This window comes from Paracoccidioides lutzii (assembly GCF_000150705.2).
Source record: "Paracoccidioides lutzii Pb01 unplaced genomic scaffold supercont2.5, whole genome shotgun sequence".
Lineage (NCBI taxonomy): Eukaryota > Fungi > Ascomycota > Eurotiomycetes > Onygenales > Ajellomycetaceae > Paracoccidioides > Paracoccidioides lutzii.
The window spans coordinates 580,941-594,013 of record NW_015440951.1 but is presented as its reverse complement, the minus strand read 5'-3'; the positions used below and the strand labels follow the sequence as shown (position 1 = coordinate 594,013).

General features: G+C 47.1%; 4 protein-coding genes across 4 annotated transcripts; all 4 read left to right on the top strand.

The window, feature by feature from the left end:
- Window positions 1–766: 766 nt before the first annotated feature.
- PAAG_02361 (D-amino-acid oxidase) lies at window positions 767–2,475 on the top strand (the record flags this gene model as incomplete). Its single annotated transcript, XM_015844616.1, has 6 exons — window positions 767–795; window positions 901–1,038; window positions 1,178–1,281; window positions 1,395–1,498; window positions 1,609–1,984; window positions 2,114–2,475. The coding sequence occupies 6 exons, from the start codon at window positions 767–769 to the stop codon at window positions 2,473–2,475; spliced, it is 1,113 nt and encodes a 370-aa protein (XP_015701664.1).
- A 1,492-nt stretch (window positions 2,476–3,967) lies between these two features.
- On the top strand, window positions 3,968–5,501 carry PAAG_11478 (hypothetical protein; the record flags this gene model as incomplete). Its single annotated transcript, XM_015847123.1, has 5 exons — window positions 3,968–4,152; window positions 4,227–4,564; window positions 4,632–4,828; window positions 4,900–5,053; window positions 5,332–5,501. The coding sequence occupies 5 exons, from the start codon at window positions 3,968–3,970 to the stop codon at window positions 5,499–5,501; spliced, it is 1,044 nt and encodes a 347-aa protein (XP_015703255.1).
- Window positions 5,502–6,647: 1,146 nt separating this feature from the next.
- PAAG_11477 (hypothetical protein) lies at window positions 6,648–7,573 on the top strand (the record flags this gene model as incomplete). Its single annotated transcript, XM_015847122.1, has 5 exons — window positions 6,648–6,667; window positions 6,810–6,881; window positions 7,047–7,090; window positions 7,211–7,300; window positions 7,401–7,573. The coding sequence occupies 5 exons, from the start codon at window positions 6,648–6,650 to the stop codon at window positions 7,571–7,573; spliced, it is 399 nt and encodes a 132-aa protein (XP_015703254.1).
- A 3,398-nt stretch (window positions 7,574–10,971) lies between these two features.
- Window positions 10,972–12,887, top strand: PAAG_02358 (hypothetical protein; the record flags this gene model as incomplete). Its single annotated transcript, XM_002795606.2, has 3 exons — window positions 10,972–11,348; window positions 11,437–11,999; window positions 12,070–12,887. 3 exons carry the CDS (start codon window positions 10,972–10,974, stop codon window positions 12,885–12,887), a joined length of 1,758 nt encoding a protein of 585 aa, XP_002795652.2.
- Between the last annotated feature and the right edge of the window lie 186 nt (window positions 12,888–13,073).

Below are 13,073 nucleotides of genomic sequence, written 5' to 3'. Positions count from 1 at the left end.
AAGCCGAAGAAAAGGGGGGGTGCTTGAAACAAAAAACAGGGGGCACTCCCCCTACAAAGACAACACGGGCCCGTGGCAGGGAGCATCCGGGCGGTGCCAATAACCAAGCCGTCCTAAGCGCACGAATAGTACGAACACCCACTTACTCAGGGGGAGGGGGGAGGATATCTCATTAAACCCATTTACTCTCTCTATTTTCCCTATTTCTCATGTTTCCTGGCTGCTGTTGCTATCCCTTTACTATCTCTATTCCCGGTTGAAAGTGCCCGTGGAAGAGTTTAGTGTAGACTTTTACGATCCCATGACAGCAACGTAACTGACTCCTGAATTAATCAACCAACCAACCATCTTAGATTGTAATTAACTTGTCTGTTAGATCTGATGGAATGCTGCACTTTGCTTGCCATCTGGTTTACAAATAACAATTTCATAGATAGACGACACACAGCCAACCTGTTATTTTGCAGCCACCAGCCAAGTGTGGATATCCTCACAGCGAATACGGGACCCACTCGACGCCCGCAAGCCGGCGATAACCCGAAAGCTCGATGCAAGGAAGAATCTCCACACGGAGCCTCCGCAAAAGATTGATGAAGATATATGAAACTGCTCCCTCCCACTGCAATTAAATATATATATATATAGAGATAGATAGATATATATAAATAATGCATGGAGCTTCCTCCATCGTCCCTTGACTGGCATTCCCTACCTAATACCAACCACCCACACGACAAGTCCCCTCTTCCACCCCCCTATACCGCCAATGGCCCCAAACAAGATCGTCGTCGTCGGGTAAGCGTGAGCCTTGCGCTGCAAAAGATTCCGTGGAACAAACTCATCACACCCCTTAAACCAGGCTGTAAATTGGGTTAAGTTACTGACATGTAACTAACCCAGAGGCGGAGTCACAGGACTGACCACTGCCGTCCTGCTGTCGAGAGATCCGGCCAACCAGGTCACCGTCGCGGCAAAGCATATGCCGGGCGACTATGACATCGAGTACTGTTCGCCGTGGGCGGGTGCAAATTATCTTCCGTGAGTCATGTCATGTCTAGAGGATATTTCGTCTACGCGCCGCTTCCATTCCTAACCATTAAATAAAATTTGCAATTTGCTCGGGTTTTTTTTTTTTTTTTTTTTTTTTTTTTGATTCTTAGTTAACTATCTGCAGCAGGGTGGGGGAGCCTGGCAGTGCCCATTCGCAGTGGGAACGGGACACATGGCCCGTGCTATCTGATTTGGCAAAGAATAACCCGAGGACTGGTATTCATTTTCAACGTGGGCATTTTCTTTTTATTGTTTAATTATTGAACACACACCCCCCCCCCCCCTTTTTTTTTTTTTTTTTGATGTTGTGTGTGGAAGAACTGAATCCTGACATTTTAGTTCAGGGGCGGTGATAAATACTCGTGACAAGGACGCACAATCTACTACGGGACAGTGGTTTTGTGAGCTCTCAAAGTCGGATCCCTGGTTTAAAGATGTCGTTCCAGATGTTCGTCGTTACTCTCTTTCTTTTATTTGTAACGGCCCTTTTTCCTTCTTTATGGGGGAGATCAACAACCGTTGACACCCGCAAATATCTCACATCGCTTGTAATAACAGTTCCGACGGCTCCCCGAGGAGGAATTACCCCCCGGAGTAGACGCTGCAACCTCCTTCACCTCCGTCTGCATCAATACTGGCATCTACCTCCCATGGCTCGTCTCCGAGTGTCTCGCAAACAGTGTCGTCTTCAAACGAGCCGCCTTCAAACACATCGTCGATGCCGCGTTCGCGCATCACTCGGGTCAGAAGGCTGATCTCGTCGTCAACTGTACGGGCCTCTCATCGCGAAAGCTGGGCGGAGTTGAGGATCACCAGCTGTACCCTGCCCGCGGGCAGATTGTGGTTGTCCGGAATACTTCGGGGCTTATGGCATCGCTTTCCGGATCGGATGACGGGGACGATGAGGTTTGTTATATGATGACGCGGGCGGCTGGTTGGTGGCATACTTCCCTTCCTCCTTTTATCGTTACCCCCTTAATATATGACCTGAACACCCGTCCCCCAGGGGTGCCCGTTTGGGTGAGATTTCTTCAAGCAAAACTTTCTAACACCTTTTTTCCAGGCGGCGGCACAATCCTCGGCGGCTCCTATCAAAAGCACAACTGGGAAAGCCAACCTGACCCTTCCCTCGCCGTGCGCATCATGAAACGATGCGTGGAACTCTGCCCGGATCTCGTGGGGAAGGATGGAAATGGCAAGCAGCGGGGTATCGAGGGACTGGATATCATCCGTCATGGCGTTGGGTTGCGCCCGCTGCGGGAAGGAGGCGTGAGGCTGGAGGCGGAGAGGATTGGCGGGGTACCTGTCGTTCATAACTATGGGCATGGTGGGTTTGGGTATCAGGCTTCGTGGGGGTGTTCGATGGCTGCAGAGAGGGTGGTTAGGGAGGTGCTGGAGAAGGGGAAGGGGAAGGCTCTGTTGTAGACCATTGAGGGTCCTTATTTCTTCATGTAATATTTTTCTTTTTTGGATTGGGGATTGTATTTGGTGGCAGATGTCAATATACGGCATTCGTGATATTTTGCAATTTGATTCTTGCATCCAATTGAACAGGAGAATGGGGCAACCCTTGGAAATGGAACTTCATAACATACATCTCCTTTCCAGGTTCAGATTTGCTTCAAACTCGAGAATCTTGAATAAATGACTGGAACGAAGCCTCGTCTGCGGGAAGTATATAGCCTCACCCTTGAATCTGACAATGATATTATAAAACGAGGGCATCAATATCATAATCGTAATTTGGCGTTCCTGTTGGAGCTTTCCAAACATGTTTATCCCAATTCTCGCTCTCAAGGATCTTGTAGTTAACTACAGCGTCTGCTGCGAGATTATTTCTGCCAGAGCTAGTTATTTCAAAATGATGTGAATAAGTTTTCTGCCCGTCTGATGCCGAAATACTCCGTTTGATCTCTTTATATTTCTCAATATACTTCTCTAGAAGGTATACTCTTTGGTAATTTGTGAGAGCTGAGCAGAAAGGAACCCTCCAAGTTCAAGAATTACCTGGGTATATAGGTACCCCCAAACCCGACCCCTAAACCTAACCCGCCGTTGTGGTGATAAGATATGACATCCTGAATCGCACGAATATATCGGGGTTCGAAAATAAGGCAATGCTTAGTCTTCAACATTGGGAGCCGTAGGCTTGTTGCATCTTCATATCTACTAATTAACAATATTTTCATAAGGATCAGATAAAGCTATATGGAGGAAAGTCAGTGAGTTGTTGAGCTTTTGTGCTTCCGCTCTCCGACGCGCATGTATTTAACGACGCTTATACGTGTATATAAATATATATGTATTATACGCGCTCCGTGCTGAACTGAGCTCAATTGGAATCCGCCGCTGCTCCGGGAGGGTGGTGGTTGACAAGGGTGGGTCAGCCTGTGAATTAGTATTCTCGTAGAACCCCGTAACTGCTCTAGACAAATGATCCCGAAGGATGAGCTGGGAGCAAGTGGTGGGAGGGTATGTTCGTACGCCAAAGCACTACTCCGGGACCAATCTATTAGTTACGATAGTCCGAAAACCACCCACCGCCGAAATCCTACAATCATATCCAGCTCCTGACATGATAGCCCTGGACTTGTTAATTTCCGATGTTCTGCCTTATGCATACGGAGGGTTTCCTAACTACGTCGTCACCGATCACCGATATTCAGTCCGAATTTTGAGTAGTGGCGTATTTATCCATTCCTGTGCGGACATAACAATCCTCGCATCCAACAATATGAGCTGAAAGAGGGAGAATCTTGATGGATACTCAAGGATGTCCATATAAATGGGGGTTGTCATCCAAAGAAGCAATTGGGTAGTTTGATGGCACTTGGTGAGTTTCGTTTCAAGCGTGGGGCGCGATATTCATATATCATGGCCATTGTTCAGCCCAACTTGAAATAGCTCGAAATAAAAGATGATCCACCTTCTCTCGTCCGCTGCAGTGCTCGCGTGCTTCGTCAGTGATTCAATAACACTTCGACGTGCGAGAGGTATATTTCAACATGTGAGAAAATCGCGGCCGCTACGAATATTGAGATCAAGAAGAAATCGACACCCCCGTACGAGCAAGACCAGATGGAATATTGGCATAGTTGAGATGTGTAGAACTGTCACTTGAAAGCCAATCCATGTGTTGTTTTCCCTCGTCCAAGAGGATTTTTATGTTCACAAAGGTCATCGGAATGCGGAAGATTGCAGCCTCCATGTATCCTAGTGCCGAAAACCCCGGAGGAGCTGTCGATAATCGTGAAGACTCTCGGAAGGAATAAGGAGATCTTTGCGGTAAAGAGTAGCGGTAATAATCCGAACGGCAACTTCTCGAGAGTTGACGGCGGGCCTCTTATTAGCCTAAAGGATTTCAATGAGATCAAATACGACGCAGCATCAGGCACAGTAAGAATTGGCGCTGGTAACCGCTGGACCCATGTTGTCAAGACTCTCGAACCCCAAGGGGTAACCGCAGCTGGAGCTCGTATTGGACATGTTGGTGTGGGTGGATTTATTCTTGGGGGTAAGCATATCCATCCCAAAACCTACAACCGCCGTGTTCTGAAACTAAAGGCTACTTTTTGAGTTAGGTGGGTTGAATTTTTGGAGTACTCAAGTTGGCTGGTCTATGAACACAGTGGTTCAATTTGATGTTGCATTTGCAAGCGGCAAAATCGCCAAAGCATTCAGCAGTGAGAAAGTTGACATGTTCAATGTCCTCCGTGGCGGCGGGAATGCCTATGGAATCGTTACCACCTACACTTTAAAAGCACACAAAATTGGAAAAGTATGTTTGAGGCTTGATTTTGCCGAACAAAGTAGTTCTAGGACATTTCATAGCTAATAGATATCGGATAGATCTGGGGTGGGTACCTGACATTCGGCCCTGACAAGACAAATGAAGTCCTAGCTGCCATTCGAGACTTCACAGAATACTACTCCGATGATAAGGCTGCCATCATTGCATCACACGGCATAATCCCTGGCAATAAACATGGTGAATATCTTGTTGGTATGCCTATTTTATGACAGTGAAGTTGCCCCTCCCGGGACGTTTGATAAATTTACCACCATCGGCCCTTTACCCAACACCTGCAAAAAAGCAAAGTTATTGGGAGCTTATCAGTCTTCAAGATGGAAGCATTATCAGCGACCAAATATTAGACATAGCAGTTGAAGCCACCACATCTCCCCACCCTGAAGCCCTGCAAGCAATCAACAACCGCTTTGGAATCTATCGTGACAGAAAATAAGCTCGTTCCAGGCCTGCAGACCTTTCTGACCTACCAGCCAATACCCAAACGGCTCGCTCGGCATGCCCGGAAGAATGGCGGGGCCTGCTCGATCTTGACGACTCTGTTGATAGAATTTTCATGGTGATGAACAATGCGTACAATCTCATATCTGACATCCCCACGGACGGAGGGGGCAATGGCATCCCTCGTCGACGGGATCCGTAAGGATACTCTGGATGAGATTAAGAATGGGACGCTTCCTGATGGATATCTGCCGCTGTTTATGAACGATGCGTTTCACAGGATTACTTTGACCGGTTGAGACCCAGACCCCAGAAGTTGAAGCATGCAAAGAAAATGAGGGATGTGAATGATCCCAATGGCTTTTCCCGGGGTCGCACGGGCGGGTTTAAGATGTCAGGAGTGTGGATGTGGCATATTTGGGGAGCCGACACATTTTCGATAGATATAACTATCGTAATCTACCGCTGGATAAGGATAGTTAGCTGTCGACGATATGGGGCTTGTAATCAGACACCGTCATGCACAATTAAGATAATGTCCCTACCAGGCATATTTTTCATTCAAATGATTCTTGTATTCAAAGAGAATTGGCCACCAGAACTCATGTTGCAAGTCAGAGCCCTTATGCCCTTCCGTTCGGTGCTGTGGCTGACTCCGCCAAGTTGACGTTGCGATATCCCGCTGTCAGAAATTACCAGCCATCAAACCCTTGTTTTGGTAAATAGTTAACACCTGGAGTGCTTCACAAACAACTTCTTCCTAGGTTGTAACACCTCTCTTTAAACTCCGGCACATCTGTAGTTTTCTAATACCTTCTACGTATATACTATTGTTTCTGCCCTTCTTTTCACAGGGCTATTTATCTATTTTCCAGAGCAGTAAAATAAGCATCCGGCAAATCCGCAGCCAAAACAGCGGCACAAAACAAACCACTTTGTTTTTCCCTCCCCAGCCACAAATGTTACATAGTTTGTTTGAACCAAGTGACAGCACTGGGAGGAAGAACTAGAACGAAGCTTGCCCTAGGCTACAACCTTTTTTATTTTTTATTTTTTTTGTGTTTTTTTATTTTTTTATTATTTTTTTTTTTATGCTTCCATTTCCAATTTCCATTTCCCTCCTTTGCGACCCAACTTATCTTTGACGTTCTTACGATCCGTAAACGCTTTTTATCGTCATCGAGAACCCACCGCTTTGCGATATTTACAACCGCGGTAAAAGATCCATACCTGCGCAGTTTTACGAACAACAAAAGAAAACCAAACGATATCGCGACGAGTATAGAGCAGGCGCTGGAGTTTTCTTGTTGCTCTTTTCAGGCATTTCCGATTCATACAAAGAAGCAAGATGGACCTCTCCAATATCTTGTACGTCCCGCGTTCCTTCGTCTCTTCATGGGAGGGTAGAGGTTAATTGGAAAAGCAAGATGTCTTCTGCGACGCAGTTTGTCCATAGGATATAGCATGTGAAGTAAACGCTAACGGATTATGATAATTGTGAATTTTACAGCCGCATAATCAACCTGTGCGTCGGGGCCATTATGGTCTTTGGTGGAATCAGCCAGTTCTTCCCCGTAAGCATGTAAGCAGTCGACTTCCTTTCACTGAGGAGATGGGGTTTCTCTTCTTGTTCCCCAGAAGGTATTGTGGCAGAATTGCATGCGCGTGGAAACACCTGCAGTGGAACCGCAGCCCGGATAAATTTTGGCTAACAGAGCGGTTTCCGGTAAATCATTCGATGATACAGAGGCAGCGTTATTATTGGGGTTTATGTGATTCTATTTGGTTTGGGTGAGTCTTGAGTCTTCTTTACGTTTACACCTCTCCACAGGAGACCGGGACCTTAAATAAAAGCCAAAGATGGCGCTGGAAAACTGCCGCTGACTGACCCTTTCAAACTAAAAACTGTAGTCGTCGGCGCTCTGGAATTCGCCCCAAACCCCCCCTCATACCTCTCGCGCTATGCATCTTTTCTTTTCTCCTTCCTCGGACGGGGCCTGCGTAAGTTTTCATTGACACCATACACAGATACCGATGTCACATCCATGCCTTTTCTTTCCTTTCCTCCCACATCTCTAACCCTAGCCGAAAAATCTTCCAGTGTACGTGTTCATCGGCTCCATACTCATCGAGGGACATACCCTGCGCATCATTGCCGGCACCGCCGTCGGCTTCGCCGGTCTCGGATACGCTGTCTTGGAATTTGTGCCGTCGATAGAAGCACCATCCACCATGCGCGAGGCGGATGCCACATGGGGAGCTGAGCAGGTTTAGACGGGAATTTTTGTATAAAATAAGTTATGAATTATAAGGGGGATGATGTTGATGATATTTGGATTGTTGTGCTGTGTTGTACATCTGTTAGCCGTTCCGGTGGGGCATATATTGCTAGATATTCTGGCGCTTTTTTTCTGGCTGAGAGGACGGTGGAGATTGGAGAGGGGGAATTTTTTTTTTTTTTTTTTTTTTTTTAAAAAAAAAAAAAAAAAAAAAAAAACACTGGACTGCTAAATATCTTTTCCTTGGGGACAGAGAGTGGGGGAGGATAGGGGGAGGATAATGCGTGTTGCGTGTAGCATTTCCGCTATTTTACTTCTCCGAATGAGCCTCTAGTGCTGTATATTTTTGGGGTCTCTCTACTGGTTAAAATATTCCAGATTGTTAGAATGTCTTCCCTTTCTCTCACTCTCTCTCAATTTTTTGGGGCCTTGTTTTCTTTTCTTACAAGTTTTCAGGTTTCGTCAATGGCATTGTGTTGAAAACTGTAAACATACACAATTGAGGTTTTGATCTCCCAACTTCCTTTCTATTAGTGACAGGAATGCGTACTTGCTGCACCCTTAACGTTTGGAAAAGCTTTATTGCGCCGGTCAAGGATATCTATATACACATACACCAGCAGCATTGAGATCATTGAGGAAGGAATGGAAGAGACGATCGATATGCTATGTGCAATGATAACCCAGGAGGAGAAATGATATAAACGGGGAAAACTGCGACGGGTAGCTAGCTGGGTTTTATATCCAAATTCACGACACCCCGCTCTTCCATTTCTACGACAGTGGACGTCCACGAGCCGAAGAGAGGGCCTCGGTCAGCCTCTATTAATCCTTGGAAAGAATCATCCTACCGGATACGAAACGTCTCATCTCATGGATGGGATTTGGAATCAGCCTTCCACGATATCTCGCAGCCACATAGATCTCTGCTGTTAGTTATAGGACACCCCATTTGGGAAATTCAACGAAGACTGAAGACGGGAGCGGTCTTCCAAGTTTATTATGCCAGAGTACAATTCCGGCGATTCCGGCGAGTGGCATGAATAGCTGGATCCGAGATCAAAATTGTCCACGTTACGGCTTATCAAGCGGTCCTCCGTGTGAGATGATGCATGGCATTTAATTGTTATTCCGTTCTCTGCCCATCAAGAAGGCCCAGATTGGGGAGGTGTCGCTCATCCGGGCAGTTCATTCAACGACCACATCATATTTGCCGCTTAGAAACCCTCTGACGTCTTATCAGATGGAAAAGATCAACTAGTTCAACTAATCTCTCGGTTGCTTAGTTATCAGCCCAGCCAATCAGAGCGGCTGTATTGTTGATTTGCAGCCTTTGGCAGCAGCTCTGCCAATTTCCGTTGATGGCGCTAAAAGCTGGATCCAATAAGAAAAGCACCATCTGATCCGGGGGAAGAGTGTTTTTTAGGGTTTTTTTTTTTTTATATGGTTTTTTTTTTTCTTTTCTTTACTTTTTATTTTATTTTTATTTTTTATAGTTTTACCCTTTGGTCTTTTATTCTTTTGGTTATACTCCGAAAATCATCGGCAATCACACTATCGGGTTGGAAGGGGACTGACAGTGACGCAGTGTTGACAGTGATCTCATCTCATCTGATCTGATCTGATCTTATCTGGGGATTCAATCAATGTCAGGGTTGAAATTGAGGAGACATCCACGAGGGTCCTTTTTGCATAATATATTCTACGAACAGACGATGAATGGCACCGTAATAAGAGAGAACTTTAATTTTGCTCACTGCCTACGGAGAACAACCACACGAGTGAGGAGATTTGGCGGTGAACTCTGAGGTACATCCCCACCGCAGTAGTTCTCGACCACTTCGACTATTGAGGGTTCGGTACACGGATCGGTAAACGAGAAGAGCAAAGAGCAGGATAAGATTATGGACAGCTTTACAATAAAGAGAAGCAAAAAGGGGAAAGAAAAGATTGAAAAGAAAAGAAAAAAAGGTTGAGCCTTTCAAACAATGGCTTGAGAGAAAATAAGCGCAAGTCTCACACAAAGAGAGTTCCCTGAATCCCAGCAGGGTCCAATGGGAAAGGCACAAAATATAAGCAGCATCGGCAACTGGTTGCTGGCAGCTGTTTAATCCCTACCGTTTGATAAGTTAACTAGTTAGTTTAAGTTAGCTACTTAGTGAAAAGGTTCAGAACACTCTTAATGAGTCCAATCCAATCCATCAAACCTTGGTGTTCCATGATGTGGTGGTGCCTCTATCGGGGCCCATGTTAAAAGGCTTGGATATGGGGGAAAGCTATACGGAAGGGCTGTCTGAATTTATTCTTCTGGAGACCTGGAGACTCCGCACCTATCTATCCAGTCCCTAGATGCGACACCCTCTCACCGAAAGGAGAGGTCCCTCAAAAGGAAAAATCCCTGTTTGGTATAAGCAATATGTTCAGCCCTTTTAAACTCTCTCCGTGAGAGATAGGAATTCCCAAGGTTTCGAAATACATGATTTATGATTTAATGTAGCTGCGCAATCAGTATTGAAGCGTGAGTCGTGTAGTCCTTAAAATATCGCGAGTAACTAAAAATACCTAAATATCCAAGATATTGACATGACTATAAAATAATAAACACTTTTTGTTGATCATAGCCCACTTGACTGACTGTTTAGGACGCCTCCTCTCTTCTCTCCTCTCTGCACGCCCACAGCCGCCTTCCATCCTTCGACTCCTCACTCTTCGTATCCTCTTCATAAATATTACCTCCCTTCATCCTCACCCAACTAATATCATCTGTACGATCAAATTATTTTGTGTCAGCATCTCTCTTCCCCTCTAACCCCTCTCTGGCACTGGTTTATTATTTCTTTATCCCTTTCAAAGGTGGCTCCCGCCTCCGGGCTGTTTCCTGGTTGAGACCTGCACCGCCCTCAGCTCAAGAGCTTCTCCCCCAGCATCTCGTTGACAGGGTTTGCGACTTTTGTAAAACCAGGGGTATAGGGGACCGCTACACGCCCGCTCGACTGGGTCCCGAGTCTGTCTTGTGATCCACAAGCTTCCATTAGAAGAGGCACCCGTTTATCTAATCAGATCGTGATCAAACTGAAACTGGGAACTGGGCTCGGTCTGGTTGGCTGCCTGGAATTACAGCAAACAGTACTTGGTGTGCTGGTCGAGTCAAAAGCTATTTTTGTCAAATACTCGCAGATATAAACCTAGTTGTTCACGTCAATATCTGCATCCCTTCGAACAAAGCAGTCCTATACAGATTACACACCAAGTCAAATCAACCAACTTGTGTCGCTTTCCTCGGCCCTCTTAGCCTCTCTACTCTTGGCCCGTTTCTCGGAATACTCTTCTTGAACCTCGTTATTCTACCCCGAATCCGCACCGTTGGTTACGAAATCGTGTCGGGAAACTAGTATGACGGGGCTGTTGATCACTAGGCCACTTATGGAGGATACAAGATCACATTCAGAGAGCTCAGATACTCTCATGCGACATCCATCCGCAAAAGATTTGGATGCAGCGCACCAGCTGGTGTCCTCTGCGCGAGGTGAACAAGATAGCGGGGTGAGCGTCATGCCAGATAGGCAAGATATAGCGAAACCCTTGGAGAGCGTCCAGGAGGACACAAAGAACACAATGGACTCGTCGCAAAAGGGTTATCAGGGCGCTACTGAGCAGCCCCAGGACCAACCGTCGCCCGTATCTTCCAGTACAATAAATGGACCATTATTGCTGAAGTTATCTCCTAAAGCGCCGAGCAAGGAGTCTGTTTTCACGGGACATTCATGCAGGTGCGTAGGCCATTTTTGCCCTCGAGAACTCTTTCGTTTATTGTTTGTCTTTATTGAGTATACTAATAATTATTTGATTGGTAAATAGCAATTGCGGTACGAAACAAACACCGCTATGGCGGAGATCTCCCACTGGAGCCACAATTTGTAACGCTTGCGGCTTGTATCTCAAAGCAAGGAATGCTGATCGCCCGACCAACCGTTCCCGTACTCTGGCGCCTCCGTACGGCCCCAATTCCGCCCAAGCCCCTGACAAGTCACGGGGCAGCACATCACCAATTCCCAGCGATGGAGGTGATCCGCAACGGCCGGATACGTGGTCAAACTATGCCGTCAAGGAATGTATACCTTCGGGATCGTGCCCAGGCGGAGGGAGTTGCAATGGCACTGGTGGTGCAGAAGGCTGCGATGGATGTCCTGCCTATAACAATCGTGTCTACAAGTCTGCTGCTCGAAATGCCCTGGCGCTTCATACTCGAAGGACTTCCCCGCAGGCGTTAAGCCAAGCGGGCACCGGAGGTGCTGATGGTGAGGCTGGCGCGTCGAATGCGGACGGGATGACTCTACATATTGCTTGTCAGAACTGCCAGACGACAGTAACTCCTCTCTGGAGACGTGATGAGCATGGCCATCCTATTTGCAACGCTTGTGGTGAGTATTTTTTTTCTATTTGATAACGACTATTTGCTGTGGATGGGTGGTTAACGATGCGTGAACATAGGACTCTACCACAAACTCCACGGCTCCTATCGTCCACCGACGATGAAGAAGTCGATTATCAAGAGAAGGAAACGTGTAGTGCCTGCAATGCGAGAGCAATCTCCCGCTGGCGCCACGCAATCTTCAAACGGCTCCGCTTCCCCCGAAACATCTCCCGCCAACATAGCACATAACTACGACAACCAGCGCAAATTCCACAACGTCGAACAACCAAACGGCCACCAATCCCCGTATGGCCCACACTTGTATCCTCAAGCATACCGCGCCCCGCCCCCGGCCGATTTCACAGGCTACACCTCAAACCTCATTTCCCTTCCCCATCACCACCGCCCCCCACAAAGACCGTATGATACCGAAACCACCAAAACCACCACCACAACTAATGCAAAGAAACGCCCCATCTCCGAATCTTCCCTCGAAGACTCTCAACCCACCGACCACCCCACCCACCTAGCTCCCATAAACCCCCAAATTGCCTCGTCAGCCACCCATCGGTCCCGCCTAAGTTCCATCTCCTCCCTCCTCAACCACCCAGGCGATGCCCGTCATGAGGCCCGCGTTGACCCTGCGCTGTCGCTAACTCCACCGCTCCCACAACAACAGCAGCAAGCTCACACTTCCCCGCGTTCACCCACCCGTCTCAGTCCCTCTGTATCCCCGGCCCTGCCGCCCGTGGTGACCACGCCAGGTGGTAGTGGCTCTGGCGCAATGGAACATGCGGACTCGCGGGCGGAGAGGCGGGCACAACTACAACGTGAAGCTGAGGATATGCGGGAGGCGTTGAGGGCTAAGGAGAGGGAGTTGGCGTCGTTGGAGTAGAGTGTGGGGGGTTTGGGCGGTTCATGTGGTGTAGTTGTGTACAGGGTCGATGAAAGGGCCGTATCTTTAATCTTATTAATCTTAATTTTTTCCCCACCTGGGGTTTTATATTTTATATTTTATTTATTTATTTTTCTTTCCTGTAGGGTGGTTTGTGTTACACTTTTAGGAAGATATTTTATGGAT